This window comes from Notechis scutatus, chromosome 3 (genome assembly GCF_049901735.1).
Source record: "Notechis scutatus isolate UNSWTSFEM ecotype Mainland chromosome 3, rNotScu1.2, whole genome shotgun sequence".
In the NCBI taxonomy this organism is placed as follows: domain Eukaryota; kingdom Metazoa; phylum Chordata; class Lepidosauria; order Squamata; family Elapidae; genus Notechis; species Notechis scutatus.
Window position 1 is genome coordinate 33351708 of NC_142011.1, and position 20593 is coordinate 33372300.

The window sequence follows — 20593 nt, forward strand, 5'->3', positions numbered from 1 at the left end:
ATTATTGGATTGCCGTTATGTGATTATATTGCAGGGTTTTGTGCACTGTTTGAGTTAATGCTGTGTTTATATTATATACTTCTGTGATCCCTCCAGGGTTGGTTGCAGTAAGATAGTATGCATATTGAATAAAACACACAAAATCTTATTTGGTAGGCAGGGATGGAAAAATTAACTTTTCCCCCTTCTGGGGACTATGGAGATAAGCAAGAGAAGAAAGGATTATTTGTTTCCCCGCTACCTGTTAAGATTACCATATTCATATATTATTCAGTAGTAGCCATTACTTCCAGCAAAAGAGACTATTCGTAGCTCAGGATTGAAAAAGGGAACAAAAAGACCAAAGCACCTCCTCATCAGCAATCAGCACCCAGATGAGAATAGATTAACTCCAAGATTAATATCAGACCAATAGTCAAGAAGTAAACAATATGCCAGTCAAGGAATGGCCAAACAAGCCAACAATAAAGAGCCCAACCAAAGAATCTCTAAGACCAGCCCCACCAACACTGATAGGGCAAACCATTAGAATATAAACTGAGAATAAACTCCACTTCTTACTAACACTGATACTGTCTGTGGAGATTCTCAATCGTCCAAGTCATAGTTGTTTCAAGTAATAGTTGTGTTTTTTTCTTCAAAAGACAACTGGACTGGTTTTGTTTTTTTTTGCTTTTGTTTTGAGGAGGAAGAAGAAAACATTTTGCTTCTCTTCCAAGACACTGATAATGTTACCAAGTTTTCAAGAAAACAACCAAGCTCAGAGAGCACCAAGGACCCACTATTATTTCTGTTGTGAATGAATAAAATTACTAAGCCTAAATGCAAAGCAGGTTTTGGAAGCCTGCACATTTGATTGGTCCTTAAACAATGAACAAGGATTGGTTCATAACAAGCCCCTGATTGGCCAAGCTTAGGACACTTCTTATTGGTTATTAGTTTGAACTTGATGCACTTAGTATTGGTTAATAGGGTAGCAGCCAACCCTATAAAAGGGGTTACTGCTAACCATAGCTTGCTCTGTTCTGTTCTATTTACTGTTAATAAAGAGTTGAAGTCACTGGTCAGATGTCTGGTCTCCATTACTCTCCAAACATAACACTGGCGACGAGGATGGGATGCGGAGACCGAAGAGCTGACTGATCTACAGAGCAACCAACAGAGTACGTGGTCGAACACGCACCATCAACGGCAACATGACCAGCGGTGCCGTACCACCCGCTCCATTCGACCCAGAAACCGAAGACTGGGAGTCATACATGGATTGGTTCCAGATGTTTCTGGAGACCAACAATTTGAAAGACGCTACAACCAGCAAAAAAAGAGCTATATTTCTAACCCATTGCGGGCCTACCGTGTTTAAAATGGCAAAATCACTTGCCAAGCCAGCCGAAGTAAAAGCGATGGACTGGGACGTCCTCGAGCCTTTGCTACGGGCTCACTACGCGCCCACCATGCCAACCTTAGTCAGAAGACACGAATATTACCAGAGGGACCAACGGAAAGGTGAAAGCCTTGCCAACTACATCGCAGACCTCCGCAACCTTGGAGGCCTCTGCGGATTCTCTGATTTAGAAGAAGCCCTCCGAGACCGCCTGGTTCTGGGCCTAGAAGACGGCACGATCCAGAGCAAAATTATGGCTAAGGGGGACATCAGCCTCACCGATGCCCTCAAAGAAGCCACTGCAGCGGAGGCGACCAAAAAGTCGGCAGCCCGAATGCGCCGCACCAATGCACCGCTACGTCAACTCGCCAAAGATATCTCGCCTCGCTCAGAGAGACACCCGGTATCAACTCACCACAAAGACCTAGAATCCCCATCAGAAAGTGATGAGGAAGAGGTCAACCGACTCCGAACGGAACGAGACCAGTTCACACAACCCTCATCTCGACCTTGTGCAGGATGTGGGGCGAATCACCCCCGATCCAGCTGCAAATTCCTCAACGCACTCTGCCGCGTTTGCGGGAAAAGAGGTCACATCGCAAAGGTTTGCAGAAGCAAACAAAACTCCAAACCCCGACAGGCCGAATGCCAGTCTTCAGAATTCTTCGGCACACCCGAAACAAACTGAATCACCAATGGGGAAGCCACTCCTACAGAAACAAACCGTCCACCACTTCCACCAGGCGTGAAGAAACCAGGCGGGAAGAGACCCACCAAACAATTACCATAGGCCACGCTACATCCCTTGATGCCGGGAAAATGCGAGTAGAGGTCGCTATCGAAAACAAACCTTGTGTAATGGAGGTGGACTCAGGATCATCCCTCTCGATGGTGTCCTGGAAGACGCTTCAACAGCTCATTCCGACAATTCGCCGCCAAGACCTAAACCCTCAAAGGGTTATCCTCAAAGATTACCAGGGTAACCGAATTCCCGTTGTCGGGTCCCGCCGATTCCAGGTCTCTTTCAAGGACAGCACCATCGCACTGCCACTGACTGTCGTGGACCGTGACCGGCCTAGTCTTTTAGGCCTTCAATGGTTCAGACCGCTTGGAATCACTGTAGCCGGAGTCCACCGTGCCGAGAGCAACGATTGGGAGGAAGCCCTCATGCAAGAATTCCAAGACGTTTTCGCGAACGGACTAGGCAAGTACAAGGGGACCCCGATCTCATTTAACTTGAACCCCGAGGTAGCACCCATCCGCCTTAAGCTGCGTCGGGTGCCGTTCGCCCTGAAACCTAAAATTGATGAACAACTCGATAAGCTAATAGAACAGGGCGTGCTGGAACCCACCGACCACGCCCGATGGGAAACCCCAATAGTGACGCCTATCAAGCCTGATGGGTCACTGAGAATTTGCGGAGACTACCGGGCCACCCTAAACCACGCACTTCAGCAAAGTGCATATCCAGTGCCGGTAGTGCAACACCTGCTCCATTCCCTGGGTGGCGGGAAAGTTTTCGCTAAACTAGACCTAGCACAGGCATATCAACAATTGCCTGTAGATCCGGCCACCGCGGAGGCACAAACTATCATCACGCATAGGGGTGCATTTAAATGCAACCGGCTCCAGTTCGGGGTGAGCGTCGCTCCAGGAATTTTTCAGAGCTTAATGGAAAGGCTGTTACAAGGAATAAGAGGGGTCGTACCGTATTTCGACGATGTGCTCATCGCCGCCCCGAACAGAGACATTCTAGAAAAACGACTCCGCATAGTTTTACAAAGGTTCCAAAACGCAGGCCTCAAAGTTAAAAAAAAAAAATGCCAGTTATGTACCGAAAGGGTGGAGTTTTTGGGATACCTCCTGGACAGTCAAGGAATCCATCCCACTGAGGACAAATTAAAGGCAATTAAGAAGGCCCCCACTCCAAGGAACAAGGCAGATCTACAGGCGTTCCTTGGACTTAACAATTTTTATAACGTCTTTTTACCCAATAAAGCAACCGTAGCTGAACCATTACATAGACTCTTAGACAAAAAAGCAACGTGGGTTTGGGGACAACGTGAACAAAACGCTTTCCAACAAGTAAAGAAATTGCTAACTTCTGATTCTGTACTTATGCAGTACAACGAGACTCTGCCATTAATTATTACTTGTGACGCCTCACCTTTTGGAGTTGGAGCAATCCTGGCCCACGTATTACCGAACGGAGCAGAAGCTCCCATCGCATTTTTTTCACGAACTTTAGCTAAAGCTGAAAGAAATTATAGTCAGCTGGATAAAGAAGCTTTAGCTATTGTGGCGGCAGTTAAAAGGTTTCATGAATATGTGTATGGGCGTGCGTTTACAATAATTACTGATCATAAACCACTACTGGGGATTATTGCGGGTAATAAACCAACCCCATATATATTGTCCCCCAGAATGACCCGCTGGTCTGAATTCTTGGCGGTGTACAACTACACCTTGCAACACCGCCCGGGGAAATCAATTCTCCACGCTGATGCATTGAGCAGAACACCGCTTCCAGAATCAGTTGAAGATCCAGCCCCAACCATCACAACGTTGCAAATTGAGACTCTACACGCGCCGCCATTGATGGCGAGAGACATTGCCCTCGAGACAAAACGAGATCCGGTCCTGCAACACCTCCTACGCTGGGTTGAGCGTGGTTGGCCAACAGAACAGCTATCACCTGAATGGGCGCCGTTTAAAGCACGCCAAACCGAACTGTTTTCTCAAAAGGGCTGCATCTTGTGGGGCAATAGAGTCGTAATCCCGAGCGAACTGCAACGAACTGCTTTAGCGGTATTGCACGACGGACATCCGGGCATCGTGCGGATGAAAGCACTCGCACGGAGCTACGCCTGGTGGCCGGGAATCGACAAAAGAATCGAGGCCTGGGTCGCTACTTGTCAACGTTGCCAAGACGTCAGCAACGCCCCACCTAAAGCAAGCCCAACCGAATGGGAAACTCCGAGAGGACCATGGTCCCGTATCCATATTGACTTTGCGGGGCCTACAAAAGGGCACACTTTCCTTATTACAGTCGATGCCTATTCAAATTGGCTCGAGATCCATCGAATGAGCACAACTACAACGGACTCAGTTATCAACAAATTAAACAGGTTATTTGCCACACATGGTTTTCCGGACGTCCTCGTCTCAGATAACGGCCCACAGTTCACAGCATTACCATTTGAACAATATCTTGCTGACCGGGGCATCCGCCATGCGCTGACCTCGCCCGCGCACCCTGCGGCGAACGGGCGTGCAGAGCGCATGGTACAGTTTGTAAAAAAGACCCTGCACAAAATGGAATTCGGAAACATCGATGAGAAAATCAATCGGATTTTATTGTTGCAGCACATCACGCCCCACAGCGTTACCAACAAAACGCCCGCCGAACTTCTTATGGGGCAGAAACTACGATCGCACCTCGACCGGCTCCACCCCGCATACGCACCCGAAAAGCCTTTCAGCTCCAGCAGCAAATGCCGGGAATTTAAGGTAGGTGATTTAATCTTTGCCAAAAACTTCTCCGGCGACCCTTTATGGATACCCGCAACCGTTACCCACCTCACTGGGCCTGAATCTTACCGCCTGCTAACAGACGATGGGAGGGTGTGGAAACGCCACATAGACCAACTCCGTTCGAGATTACTGCCCAGCGCCCATGGCTCCCCAGGTTCACCAACTGAGGGGGGAGGAAATATCGAGGAACTTGACTTCGATATGACGGATAGCAGGCCAACGGAAAACCTACGGCCCAGCGAAGTACCGGGGATTGAAGCGGGGAGGGAGTTGACTTTTCCATGGGACTTGAACATGGGGGAAACCGAACTGCGAAATCCCGAAGAAACACTGATTGGCGGAGACAACAACAACGGAAGCAGCACAGAATCACCGTGCAGCGAAATGGAACTTAATAAAGATCATCCAAATGCTCCACCGGAACCGGACTTGAGAACAAACCCGGTGGAGCCACCGAAATCATCCAGACAGACCAAACGGCCTGTCTACCTTGAAGATTTTGTTACAGCTCCCCTCAAACGGAACCCAAGGGGGAGGGGTGTTGTGAATGAATAAAATCACTAAGCCTAAATGCAAAGCAGGTTTTGGAAGCCTGCACATTTGATTGGTCCTTAAACAATGAACAAGGATTGGTTCATAACAAGCCCCTGATTGGCCAAGCTTAGGACACTTCTTATTGGTTATTAGTTTGAACTTGATGCACTTAGTATTGGTTAATAGGGTAGCAGCCAACCCTATAAAAGGGGTTACTGCTACCCATAGCTTGCTCTGTTCTGTTCTATTTACTGTTAATAAAGAGTTGAAGTCACTGGTCAGATGTCTGGTCTCCATTACTCTCCAAACATAACAATTTCAATTTAAAAAAATGATCCTGCTGGATTTAAATATTATATTCCTGTGGAATGCTTGTCTATATGTTGCATATATCACCTCTCTGGTGTCCTCTAATTTATTTTGAGTGTATATGAAAGTAGGATCCACAGGTTAATGATACCTGCATTATATATTCTGATGAATTGTGATGATAGAGGAACCAGATGTGAGTTTTGAAGAAAAAATATGCAATTTACTGAATATATGGAGTCCAAAGAGGAAGAAACAATATTTTGTTATATGGTATGTATGGGTCAAGTTGAGAGAATATTGAAAAAAATATTTGGCCATTTGGAGGCTGAAGAGTGAATGGTAATTGTTTGGTGAGCATTTGCTTAGAGAAAGGACTATTTGCTTCAAATACAGTATATAACTGGAGTATTAATTTATTCATAAGTACAAACATTAAAGGAAGCAAAACTTGAGAATATAAGTGCAGGATACAAAGAGCTTTGAATGTGGGGCAAATCATGTTTGGGTAGTAGAATGGGTGGATTTGGGCAGCAATGATGTAGAAAAAGGGGGGGAAATGGAAAGAAATTAAAATATAACCACCACAGAAATAGAAAATAGGAGTTTTATATGGAACAGCATAAAAATAGATTAATTGCTCAACAGAATGAATGGAAAGTGGATGTATGGAAAGAGGTTAGGAAAACTGCTTGCACCAGATTGAAAGAATTATGCACAGAAGTGTGCAGAGTTGCACTCATGGGAAGTATAAAATCTGATTTTTGTAGAACGCTGAAATGAAAAAGGCTCTGGACAGTGCATATAAGAAAGTGACTGTTCCAGAAGCGGAAAAGAGAGAAAGACATTGTGTAATGCTTATACAGATAAAAAGATTGCTGCAAAGAATGTAACCAAAGATAGCAAGGAATTGTTAAGAGACAAAGGAAATGCAAATATATTAAGGGAGGGGGCAGGGATAAAGCATTTTTTTAATTCTCTGAAGTAGGTTAAACAAGAGAGCTAAACTATTCTCCAAAAGAAAGTGAAAAGTGGTACATATGGATGTTTGCAAGGATGATTTGCAGAGATAGAAAAGCATGGAAAGACATTGTGAATGGGATTGGTAGGAACTAGATTTACCAATATTTTCTTGCCTTTTCTTATATCATGTTTTTCATGTCCTTAATTTGCTATTTCTTATTCCCTGTCTTCATTGTACATGCCACTGTTTGTGCAGAAAAGTTATTTGGATGATGGCTATGTAAATATGTAACTTAAGTACTTATATCATGCTTAACTGTTATCAGCATTCAGCTTCCCTTATCTCCAGAAGACAATCCTGTGCTGTACTGAATTAAAGGCATTGCAGCTTCCATGCAATGAAACACACATTCATGAACACTATGGGGCCAGAGATTATAACCCTAATCCTTTTATATACTGGTGACAATTGCATTGCCAGTACTGTATCTATTTACTCAGAAGAATTTGGTTCTTGGCAACAGAGAACAGGCAATTGCAGAAAAAATTCAATGTTTGGCATTGACTTTCTATTGTGAAAATTTGGATGTTAGAAGTTTGCTTCTTTTTTCATCTGGGAAAGAAAACTGTAGGTATTTCCACAAAGGGATGTGGAAGTGACAAGGGTGGCCATAGTTGTATAATTGGAGGTGCCATTTTGGAATTGGGGGTGGGTGGGTTGACACCAGTGATTGGATTCAACCAGTGTTACTACTGGTTCGGTGACTACGTTTTGCGCTTATTTATTTTTGCACTTATTTATTTTTGCACTTATTTATTTTTGCACTTATTTATTTTTGTGCTGTTTATTTATCTTAGCATAATAGGGATTGCCAGAAGGGAGTAGCAAATTTTATAACAAAACAGGTTTTGCCAGCTCCAGGACTTGTGAATAGCACATTGAATTTGGTCATTAGAAAGTTCATTGTATAACCAACAGTGCAGTATAGGTAATCCTGATCCAATGTAGCATATGGACCACAGGTTCATGTGGTGAATATGCAATTGTTCTACAGCATAATTTGTAATTCTCTGTTGTAGCTCCTACTTCGTAGAATGATATATCCATTGAGATCAGATAGGTTCACAATATGAGTATTCCTTCCAAGGACTTATTTGTTTATTTACTAAGATATATATGCCATTCCAACTGAAACTGATTCTGAATGCCTTATACCCCACATCACAGTACTGTAATCAGATTAAAATACAATAATAATCCAAAACATAACATGACCAAGACAAAAAATATTCCTTATCATAAACTCAATAATCTAGTGCTACTTTTTCAGCAGTGATTCAAAAATTCCCATCATCTTGGAAAGCCCTCCAGAACTGCAAGGTCTTAACTACTGTGTGGGACACAAGCAAGAATGGACTGCATTGAACTCTCTGTATATGCTATTCTGAAGGAGGGGTCTGTCCTGGAAAAGGTTCATCCTTGGGCTACCTAGTAGCAGGTTTATGCAAGGGTTCAAGACCCATGACAAGCTTTTCTTGATAGATCTAACTAGATAGCCAGGTTCTACTTGGAGAAGATGGTGTTTGAAATACCCAAGTCTTAAGGCACGAAAACCTATAAAGTATTAGTGTCACAGGGGCAAGCCAAGCTGAATCTGGTACTAATCAAGTTGCAGCAATCTGGACCAGCTGTAAATTACAAATGGTATCAAGGGCTGACCTGTGTAAAATGAATTGCAGTATCCATGGATAACAAGAGATGACAAAAGCATTTTTTGTATGTTCAGCATTTCTTTTACTACCAACTACTCTTAATGACTGTATAGCGCAATAACAAGCTATCATTTTGATTTTTAAAAAGTTTTTTATTTATTTGTCTTCATTTACATTTTCATTTTAATGACTTTGAGATTTTGAGTACAAATGTAAAACTGTTACGTATTAAATGAAATGTAATAAAAAATGTGAGACCTTTGACTTCAGGGATTGTGAGCCAATAAATATGGCTCCATTTCTTTTCATGGAGACATCAGATTCAGAATTATCCACTCGCTTGAAATTAAGTCTTCTAAATGGTCTTGTTAGGGATATTTAATCTGGAGATATTTAGGTGCCAAACTGATGACAGGAACAGGAAAGACTGATGAGATGAGAAGTGTGTTTTCAATTCAGTTGACTAAGCACTGATGGGCAACTTCAAGATCTTATCTCTAAACTAGACTTGGATTAGACAGTCCTTAATCTACAGAGCAGGTTTAAATAGGGGGATATCTTTTTTAAAAAGGATACAGAGTGTCCTGGCTTTATATGTACTGTTCACATTGATGGAATTGGTTTACTCTGCAGATGTTACTGTATCTTGAATATGGGTGGGTTTTGATTCACAGCCATGCACATAGTGATATGCATATACAAAAAAAGGATTACCCATAAAGCTTGTTTTGAAAACATGTTTTTCTTTTCAGATTTTTCGAAGAGCTGACAAGAACGGTAAGTGAATGAGTACGTGACTGTTTTTTAAGCAATGCCACTTGTTTATGCAGCCTTTTGAACAGAAGGGAATACACATAGCTCAGGTTAGAACAGTAAAGTATTTGTGCTCTCTGAGCTTGGTTATTTGCTTGCAAAAGTTTTATTACCCAACAAGTGCTATGAGTGTTGGGTCCCGTCCCCCCCCCGCACCAGTTATATAAGTAACTTGCATTGTCAGTATTGGTGTTGGTGGTGGGTGTTGGTGAGGGTAAGTAATGAAATGTCAGCAAGCAAACAGCTAAGCTCAGAGAACTCCAGGGACTCCACTATGCAGCTTTTCCTATTTCAAAGACTAGAGATGAGCAATCAAGTCATCTAATAGAATCCTGCGTACTCTAAAATATCCTTTTAAAAACAGAATAGAAAAAAAAAACATTTCTATTTCAACTCTGCTCTAAGAAACTCAAGCTGACAGATACAATTCTCCCTCACACCCCAATTTTCTCTCATCACAAGATTAGGCTGAGAGACAGTAACTGGCTGAAAATGATCCAGAAAATGTAATACTGGTAGTCCTTGCTATATGGTCACAATTGGGAATGCAACTTTCATCGCTTAGCAATGCAGTCATTGAGTCACGACCAATTTTGTGATCTTTTTGCCCTGGTTGTTAAGTGAATCGTGTAGTCATTAAGCAAATCAGGCTTTCCTCATTGACTTGTGGGAAGGCCCCTGGGAAGGCCACAAGTGATGATCACATGACTTTGGGATGTAAATAGCAAATACCTGAATTTTGATCACGTGACCATATGGGTCAGTGCGAGAACCAGTCATAAGTCACTTTTTTTCAGTGCTGTCATAACTTTGAACAGTCATTAAACAAATGGTCATACATCTATCTGTAATTTTATGGGGATCTGAATATTCTTTTTTTCAAATCCCAGACTTTCATCCTATACTAACCCTTACAGCTTCCTAAGTTTTCTCTCCAGTGTTAAGCACTAGAAACTTTGTCATATCGGAAAATTAAGTTTCACAGGTGCCCAAATTTGTTAATAATAAACAAACTCCTATAGCATACCTACTTATAGCCTTAGTACTGCAGCCTACTTTGTAACCCATGGTGGACTTTTAATACCTAAATGCTTTTTCATGCATTTCTCCACTGCTTATCACAATGACACTTGTTCATATCATATCCCTTATTCGTAAGAATGTTGTCTTCCCTGTCAATCATTCTTTCTACTTCAATCAATCCACTCATTATGTTTATCTTCAGTCAATCCTTATTTAACATGTTCAGGACTGAATTTTAACTTAAGCTTCATGATACTATGTTTGCACCTATTTGTTTATTAATAGGAAGTTCCATCTTAAGAAGAAAGCAGATCAAACTCAAGAAAATCAGTAACAAACTACAAGGAACTCAAAATGACAATACATCATGACATCATAATGCAAATAATACCACTTAGTACATGTGATATGACAGGGGTCTCCAACCTTGGCAACTTGAAGACCTGTGGACTTCAACTCCCAGAATTCCTCAGCCAGCACAGTCATATGATTTCTGATGCAAATACATAAGTCACATGATTGGTGTGATAATATCATGATGTACTTATCAGCATTTGCCCCAACTCGCCTCTATATAGGCACCTCTGGCTGTACTGTAATCAGCTGTGTTACCAAGATGTATTTTTTAAAAAGTAGTGGAGTCAGACATGACTGGACAGAGAAACCTTCACAATTTACTCAAGGTTACTACTTTGAATGTTAAAAGTGAATGTATCTAATGTTTAGTGACTCTTCAGAGTGATGGCGGCACTGAAAAAGTAGCTTCATAACCAGTCCCCACATTTATGATCATTGCAGCATACTTACAGCCAGGTGATTAACATCTGGGCACATCACAGCTGGCTTCTGACAAGCAGAGTCAATGGAGAAACCAGCAGTAGAGTCGCAAGTTATGGTCACGTGATCTCTCACTTAATGATCACAGACGATTTGCTTAATGACTTAGCAGAGGTGAGATTGCAAGTCTGCTGAGGTAATGTGATATTTCACTGAATGGCTGCATTGCTTAGCTGGTCCCAATTGTGGTCATTAAGCGAGGACAATTATGTAAACTTCTGGTCTCAGTCAGGGGTGGGATTCAACCAGTGTTACTACCGGTTCAGTGAGAGTGTGTTTTGCGTGTGCTACCAGTTCTATAGAACCGGGCCAAACCGGTAGTAAAGTATTTGTGCTCTCTGAGCTTGGTTATCTGCTTGCAAAAGTTTTATTACCCAACAAGTGCTATGAGTGTTGGGTTCCCCCCCATTGATAAAAGTAACTTGCATTGCCAGTACTGGTGTTGCGGGGTGGTGTTGGTGAGGGTAAGTAATGAAATGTCATTACTTTCTATAGAACCGGGCCGAACTGGTAGCATCCCACCCTTGGTCTCAGTGCCCTTGCAGAGTATTTCTATCAACTTTGCTTTGTTAATGATCTGTTGCAGGAATTCCATAAGCAGGTTTAGATAATACATTAATAATCCCTTTCTAGATTTTACAGCCTGAATGTGTGACTGTGAATAGGCAGCTGATGGCACAGATACATACACATGCATGTTCCCTCCCCCCGCCAAGTTTCGCTCAGTTAGAAAATTTAAAAGTACTAGCTTTTAAATGCAAGTTTCTAGCTACATTAAACAAGTATGTACCCTCGAGGTAAATGGAAGTTAATGTTGCTATTCCCGCAACCAATTTGTACAAAAAATGTGGTTCATTTTTGCAAGCATTTCTCTTAATATAAGTATGTAAGCTTTTTCCTTCATGCACTCTTGTTCAGAATTTTGTTTTGTTCTAAACTGAAATGCATATATAAAGCAGATAGTAGCATATACTTAACATTTTATCTGCATTTGTTACAAGCAATGCATCAACATTTTCAGAAATGTAAACACTGAAAGAGAATCACAGCTATGCTCAAGTTCATGGAGTAGTCCCAAAGCACAAACCAAATGAATTTTTTCTCTCAATTCAAGACTCTTGCCAAAGTAGTGCTGCAGAATAGTACTCTAATTGATAAAACATTTTGCTTTTCCTTTTGGCCCTGAATCACCTACATATGCCACTGCCACTGTTGGCATGAATCAGGGGTGTCAAACTCACAGCCTCATGGCGGCATCAAGTGATGTATCGTGACTTTTTCCCCCTTCACTAAACTGGGCATGGAGGTGGCCAGAGCATGATGCATCTGGTCCATGGGCCGTGAGTTTGACAGCCCTGGTATAAATGATTTTCACACTCATTTATTATGATGTAGAAGCTATTACTTACGGATAACCCTGAATCACTGACATTTCTAAATGGATCTTTGTTGCTATTTATTATTTATTTAGTGTATGGCATATCATACATGGACTAGCAATCAGTAGAAGCTAAAAAAATATAAATGTTAAAAAGATCTATGTTCAAATACCAATGTCTTGGTATGCCATCTAATCACTAAAGTGCAGCATTGTTTATATATGCAGTCCTCGACTTACAGCAGTTCATTTAATGATCATTCAGAGTTACAACATCACTGAAGTGACTTATGATCTTTTTTCACACATACAACTGTTGCAGCATCCCCATGGTCACGTGATCAAAATTTGGATGCTAAGCAACTGGCTCATATTTATGACCATCACTGTCAGGATGTATATGTGTTTTATAGTTGACAATCACAGTGTCTCGGGGTCATTTGATCTCCTTTTGTGACCTTCTGACAAGCAAAGTTAATAAGGCAAGGGTGTCAAACTTGATTCCATTGAGGGCCGCATCAGGGTTGTATTTTACCTCGGGGGGAGTGTTGGGGTGGGTGTAAACAGGGTGGGTGTGGCCAGATTGACGTCACTCATGTTGCAGGCACCTATGGCAGCCTGAGCACTCTCTCAGCAAAAATGGGCTCACGGGCTCTGTTTCTGGCTGTGACAGCCTCCAACAACCCTCTGCCCATGAAAATTGAACTTGGGAAGGCCATGCTGGCAGAGGCACCGTGGGTCGGTCCCTCGCTGTTTCCAGGGTGGCCCCACAGGCCAGATCTAAGCACCCCACAGGCCGGATTCGGCCTGCGGGCCTTGAGTTTGACACCCTTGCAATAGGGAAAGCAGATTCACTTAACAATCGGATTACTAAATTAACAACTGCAGTGATTCACTTAACAGCTGTAGCAAGAATGGTTGTAGAATGAGGCAAAACTCACTTAACAAATGTCTCACTTAGCAGCAGAAATGTTGGGCTCAGTTGTGGTCATAAGTTGATTAAAAGAAATCAGATGCTAGATTGATATATGTCATCTGCTTATAGCCGGCCACGATATGATCTGCAGTTTCACTTGGGATCCCTCAGTCACACCAAGGGGAAGGTACTGTGCCCCAATCACTGTTGCTAAACAGAGGCTTATCAATTCTCACCTGACCTGGGTTTTCATAATGTTTTCCTGATATAGAATATGTTGTATTAAATCATATATAGCATGCTAAGTAGAGAGGTCATCCTGTTCTCTTTTCAGAAAAATATAATTATTCCACTTCTTTATTTAAATGTAGATGACGGGAAGCTGTCATTTGAAGAGTTTAAGAACTGTTGTGCTGATGGCATCCTCAACTCTGAGGACTTGTGGAAACTGTTCAATGATATTGACAGGCATCATTCAGGGTAAGTAATGGGATGATAATCTATATGCTTTAAAAAAATGACATGTGTACTTAACCAAACCCCTTCTTGGAAATAGTTATAGGTTCATAGCAGATCACAGATTTTTCATGCAAAAAGTTATTGGCTTAATCATTTACATTCCCAGAAGGTTTGCAAACATACCTATTTGAAATTCTAAAAAGCAGCTGCCATTCACGAAAAGGAAAGAGGATGTAATTTTTGTGGATAGAATTTTTCCCTGTTTTGCTTTCAGTTGTTAGAAGAACCCTTAAGCAAACAATGGTATGTAGTTAGCAGAAATATAAGCATTTTATGATGAGCTGGATGATTTTGTATCTCATGCTTCACACAATGTTTTCATTGTATTTTAGTTGGAATAGTTTTATTTCATCTTGTCTTAAAATTCCAGAATACAATATATATTCACCAAAATATGCAGAAGAAAATGCTTTTGGTTTAGACTCAAGTTTTATGCTCAATGACCTTTTCTTTCCATCAGATTTATAATGGTACAATTTAATAATTCAGTAAACCTGCAATACATTTTGTCTAAAGAATTTATATGGCTTCTTTATTTGAAAACAGAAGCACTACTGATTTTGAGGAAGGTAGACCTGGAAATTAATGCTATTTTAAGAGTAGTCCAGGCTGATCATAAGTAAAATAGTATGTTAACTTCACAGCAGTATGCCTGAATTCCATGAATCAAAATCAGATTTGCTATTTTTGTCCAAGGGCACATTAAAATAATATGTAAATGATCTATGGGATATGCAAGCAGTGTAATTCTACCTATCACAGCTATAGCATAACAAATGATTTAATCAATCTCAGTATGTCCCATATCGCATATGAAGATTTTAAGATAAAATGGATAGGCTGTAACATCTACTGAGTTCACAGCAAAAGTAAGACCTGAATTAAGAATTGTCTAATTCACAATTGCCTAGCCACTAGGCTTTCCAGAAATATATATTTACTTTTATTGTAGACAATAACTGAGAAATTTAAACACATTTCTCTGGCAGATCAAGAGATTGAAGGCAAATTAACCCATTTGTATTTTTTAAAAATGTGTTTGGATTCTTCTCAATGATGATTGTTTTCTTATGCCTTGTTTCTCCATCTATGTATAATATCTAGTCCCTTTATTATTTTCTCGACAATTTTTCTAGTTTTTTTGTTTCAATTTGATTTTGGCAATGTATTCCTATTTTTATCCCTCAAAGTTTGATGTTGCTAAGTACACCCAGAAATCTTTTTGACATATAGTAGTATCAGAATAAGACTCCAGTCTGAAATCTAGGAAAGCATATTGTCAGTCAGCATAAAGTCAACAGTACTCAGTCCCATAGATCAAAGGCTTGCATTAGGCAACATCTTATGCAGGGGTGGGATTCAAATTTTTAACAACTGTTTCTGTGGGCGTGGCTTAGGTGGTGGGTGTGGCTTGGTGGTCATGTGACTGGGTGGGTGTGGCTTGGTGATCATGTGGTTGGCTGGGCGTGGCCAACTTAATATCACTCACATTGAGGCACGCATCTCCTCGCCTGGCCTCTCATGACTGTGGGAATGCTGTAACAGTCATAAGTGTGAAAAATGGTCATAAGTCACTTTTTTCAGTGCCATTGTAACTTTGAATGGTCACTCCACACAAGCAAAGTACCAGCAAAGGAGGGGGGAAAAATTCCAGAGACGTTCCTGAGACAGGAAGTCTAGTCCTGCCAAGAATGTAATAAGGGTTAACAGAGAGGCAGTTTCTATAAGCAACACCAGAATGTTTCTTTCCTGCCTTCCTTACAGGATTAAGCCAGTAATTTCTTCTAACAACCGGTTCTCCGAACTGTTTAGAATGTTAACAACCGGTTCTAGCGAATAGGTGCGATACTGGTAGAATCCCACCCCTGATCTTATGTTTGCAAGGCCAAATAGAAAATAACATGAGCTCCTGTTGGTTGATTATATGTAATAATTAGCAATGCAGAATTTACCTGGGTAGACTGTATGCAAATAATCCTCCTCAAATGACTAAGTATGTTTAATGAATAGGAGGGGAAAAGAAGGAGTGTCTCATCTCCCACCCAAACTCTATAGATAGACCATAGTTTAGCTTTAGAATTCCCAACAAGTACGGGAATGGGAATTCTGGAAGTTACAGTTCTAAGTTGTTTCCCCTGGAGCAGAATTTCTGGTGTGTGTGTGTGTGTGTGTGTGTGTGTGTTTGTGCGTAGTGGGGATTGTTCCACATGAATGGCTGGCAAGTGTGCACGCAGCTCCATTTACATGAGTGGTGTGCAACTGCTGCTCACGCAAAGGGGGTGCACATGCAGACGCTCGCCCACTGCTCATGCACGAGGGGATGCACATATGCCTGCGCACTTGCCTGCCATTTTCATGGCCCAGTTGCCAACAGCTCATTGCCCACTAGTGGGCCGTAGCCCAGAGGGTGGGAACCCCGGCCCTGGAGGAAAGCAAGTTGACTGCAGCTTGTATATGACAATATACAGTATACATGCTTTACATGCAGAGGGCCCTTTGCATGATTTATACTTTTTTAGAGGCAGAGGATACGTGGACAGAACCTCTGTACCTTGTGTAGGTTCATTGTTTCTACAACTAAAGGCTTTTAAATATTCTATTCCATTTTATTCCATTATTGTTTATAAAAACTCTCAAGTAAACTCTCGTACAACTACAGGCTCTTTGCATAAACTATAATTCATGTGTGAAAATTAGGTTTATTTATTTATTTGTATCTTGCCTTTGTTATTTTTATGAATCATTCAAGGTGGCAAACATGTCCAACAAATCTTCCCCCCCCCCAATAACAACCCTGTGAGGTGGGTTGGGCTGAGAGAGTGACTGGCCCAAAGTCATCCAGCTAGCTTTCTTGGCTAAGGCAGATTTGAACACTAGCTGGTGCCCTAATCACTAGACCAAACTGGCTGTGTGGTTGTAGCTGTGATGGTTTTCTGCAGTGCATTTCTCCTTTTTGAATATGTGCCATGGTGCGGTTACTTTTAAGGGACTGTAGTGTACATATCCTAAGAGCCAGAGCCAACTGCAACTTTCATATTCTGCATCCAAAGAATGGAAGATATATCTATACAGTTAATCCACCTGGCAGTCTCTGTGCAAATAAGAGTAAGGTGTTAGTCTAGATAACATCCAAAGGCCAACTGAATCTTATAAATACTGTGTTTGATATACTGCATTTTGACTGATCTCTGCTCAAGATCTCAGCTTTTGGCACCTAATGCTAAAAAAGCTGCTTATACATTAGATGCCAGAAGCCAATCATGTACACATATTGAATACATGAGAAATGACACTACCACAAATGAAAAGAGATGAGCCAAATGACTGGATTGTAAATTATCACAACTTGTTATCTGTCATAAAAAAACCCATATAATTAGAAGACATACATGTTATCTAGACCAGTCTTACAACTGAATGCCTATAGCTTTGATACAACATTCCTGATAAGTCATTCTGCATTTTCTGCTTAAAATTTTTTGGTACACTCTAACCTCCACTAAGGTCCCTTACACTGTCTTCCTCTGTCCATTTTATAATTTAGACAAGGAATCAATTTCATTGTCTGCTAGTTTACATAGTTCATGTGAAACTTTTATCAGATGAGCCTTGACAAATGTACCAATTTTCATGCCAATGTAAATAAGATATTTACTAAGAAAACAGCACTGCTTAAGCAAGTCATTCCAGTATTGGAAATGTATCTGCATTTAAAACAGGGCTGTCAAACTCCTGGCCTGCAGGCCAGGTGTGTCAAACACTGGCCACGCCCATGTCCGCAGAGGTGGTATTCAGCAGGTTCTCACCAGTTCTGGAGAACTGGGAGCAGAAATTTTGAGTAGTTCGGAGAATACCACCTCTGACTGGAGATTTTACAGTATCCTTCCCCTGCCACGTCACCAAGCCACGCCCATAGAACCAATAGTACATTTTTTTGAATCCCACCACTGGATGCCAATTTAGTGAAGGGGGAAAAAGTCCCGATATGTCACGTGATGCCACTGTGACGACGTGAGTTTGACACTCCTGATTTAAAACAAAGCCAGGATTTATTTTAACCAATGTTTAGGAGAGTTAAAAAAAATACTTTAGAATTCCACATAGGCTTCCATCAGAAAGAACAGGCTCTGGTATCTGAGCCATAATCAAGTGAGCAGACAATATTCATGTCAGTGCAACACATTCACATGCCTTAAATAATGAGTGCTCAGATAAATCAGTTATTGCAGTAATCTGTACTTCTGCAATAGGTAAACAACTGTATAGTGTAGAGCCACTCATACTTGGAGTGGCATGAGCAAATCTTTACTGCATAAATGAAAAGCAGGTGGTCACCATCAATAAAGAAAGAAAAGGGAAGTAGGATGCCCAAGAGCCACATTTGGAGGGGAAAACATATTTTCAATATGAAATGTATATTTATAATTAATAAAGAAACAGTCAATCTCTCAATAAGGGCATTGCCTTGTGACTTTTTTTCTTGCTGTTTCTTTGGTCTGGTTCATTTATGATTGGATATATTACCAACCATCATCATTAAAAAAAAAAGCAGTTGCTGTACCAAATTTACATCTCACACTAGTGTAGCAGTTCTCAGCCAGATTATACATTAGTTTAATGATATGGCAATCTTCCCATTTGTTAGTATTGAGACAAAGTGAAAAACCATGCCTTTCTCACTCTTTTTTGCATGGATGAGAGAAATGCTTGCTCTATTTCCACTCCTTCTTATGGCCTGTTATAAAATTGTTGGGAATGATGGACCTTTAATCCAACAAAGCTGGAGAGCACAGGTTGGTTTAGGGCAATGTTTCTCAGCCTTGGCGACTTTATGATATGTGGACTTCAACTCCCAGAATTCCCCAGTTGGCCATTGGGGAATTCTGTGAGTTGCCAAGGTTGAGAAAAATTGGTTTAGGATAACCTTAAATATTCTATTCCATTTTATTCCATTATTTTTACAAAAACTCAAGCTGCAACAGCATACTTTAGTTGTCTCTGATCCGATCAGTTGTAGATTTTTAAAAAACTTTCAAAGCCTTCTGTCTGCAAAGAAAAAATAAAAGATGTGTATAATTACCAAAATCAGAGATGTCTCATATTCAAAGATCTGAAAAATTACAGCCTGTCTAGAATACAAAAGATTGTTTTGAATATCTAAAGAATTTCCCCCCTTCCCCTCTCACATTTATTTATTCATTGGATTTTTAAGGTGCACAACTCAAAAGATATTTTTTTAATCACTTATCAAACAACTTCTCCAAAATATCTTTGGGTGAAACTTCAATTATTAAATCCTGCAGAGTTAATATAAAGCTGGCCTTTAGAGTAGGGTATGCGGCTGTATCCATATATATCTCCATATAGGTTTCAGGTAAATTCTCAGATTCAGTGTGAATTCAGCCATCTTTCTCATTGATATGAACCTTACTGTCTGCTATAATGTAATAATAAGCAATTTTGTCTCTTGGGTATCTGTTGTTGTGGAAAGCCCATCCACAGAACTGATTCAATTAACTTTGGTGTCTATACATTGCAAACATTATTTGGAATCAGTCGGTTAGTTGTTACTGCCTTGGGAGCAAAAATTGCTAGTACTTCTGAAGAGAGCAATTGTTTTGCTGAACAATCATATATGACATTAACTAATGCCTACAAACATAAAGACTTGCAATTTAAGCCTGGAATGGAAATTCTGCTTTTGACTCAGGGAACAAAAGCTTTTTTAAAGTTGCCTTTATTCAATTCATGCCAGAAAATTTATGTATTCTTTCTCACTGAATCATACTCAAACTCAGCTGGGAAATATGAATCAGAAAACACTGCTCATCCCAAGTCAATATCAAATAAGGAAAATCATGTAGGATCAGGCCAATATAGTCCTTCAACTACACGGCCAGCCAGATGCTCATCTGTAGGAAACCAGGACATTAAAATTCTCCTTCATATATTCATATTTCCAGCAACGTCGCTCATTCCAGAGGACATATTAAGCCAGTATGACTAGTAGCCATTGAAAGACCAATACAGTCTTGTCTATACTGGCTGGCAGCAGCTCTCCTGTGTTCAGGAACTTAATTCTAAATAAATAAAATAACTAAATAAACTAAATAAATTAATGTAACATTAAGGCTGGAAAGCTGCATCTTAGTTCCAGTGACTTTTCTCTTTATTAAGTGATAGGGCTAATAGATCTGGGCTGAAAAAATCCAGATGATCACAAGAATTAGAGCAGTTCAAATCTGGTAGCCTATCAAGGAGTCACTTCTAGAAAACATAGCAGCACTATTCTTCAATTAAATATATTTTCATAGGCTAACTGTATAGTTCTAATGTAATGGAATTTCAATGGTTGGTTGATCCATGTATCAACTGAAGGCAAATGTTTTGTTTTCCAAAGCAAAAAATTAAATATATTTGTTGATGTTTGACTAGGAATATGAGAAAAGATGCATTCTTGGTTTTTCGCTTAAAGGAATGTCTCTTTTAAGAGTAGAGTAGAGTAGAGTAGAGTAGAGTAGAGTAGAGTAGAATAGAATAGAATAGAATAGAATAGAATAGAATAGAATAGAATAGAATAGAATAGAATAGAATAGAATAGAATACTTTATTGGCCAAGTGTGATTGGACACACAAGGACTTTGTCTTGGTGTAAATACTCTCAGTATAC

The 20593-nt window shown here is 40.6% G+C and overlaps 1 protein-coding gene across 2 annotated transcripts in view; it reads left to right on the plus strand.

Annotated features, from left to right (window-relative positions):
• The window catches only part of NECAB3 (N-terminal EF-hand calcium binding protein 3), a 99248-nt gene that overhangs the window by 28169 nt on the left and 50486 nt on the right, over positions 1-20593 (plus strand). For both annotated transcript variants that reach the window (XM_026681685.2, XM_087959434.1), the window contains exons 2-3: positions 9190-9214; positions 13776-13884. In XM_026681685.2, coding sequence (XP_026537470.1) covers positions 9190-9214; positions 13776-13884 — 134 coding nt within the window. The remainder of the gene's footprint in view (positions 1-9189; positions 9215-13775; positions 13885-20593) is intronic.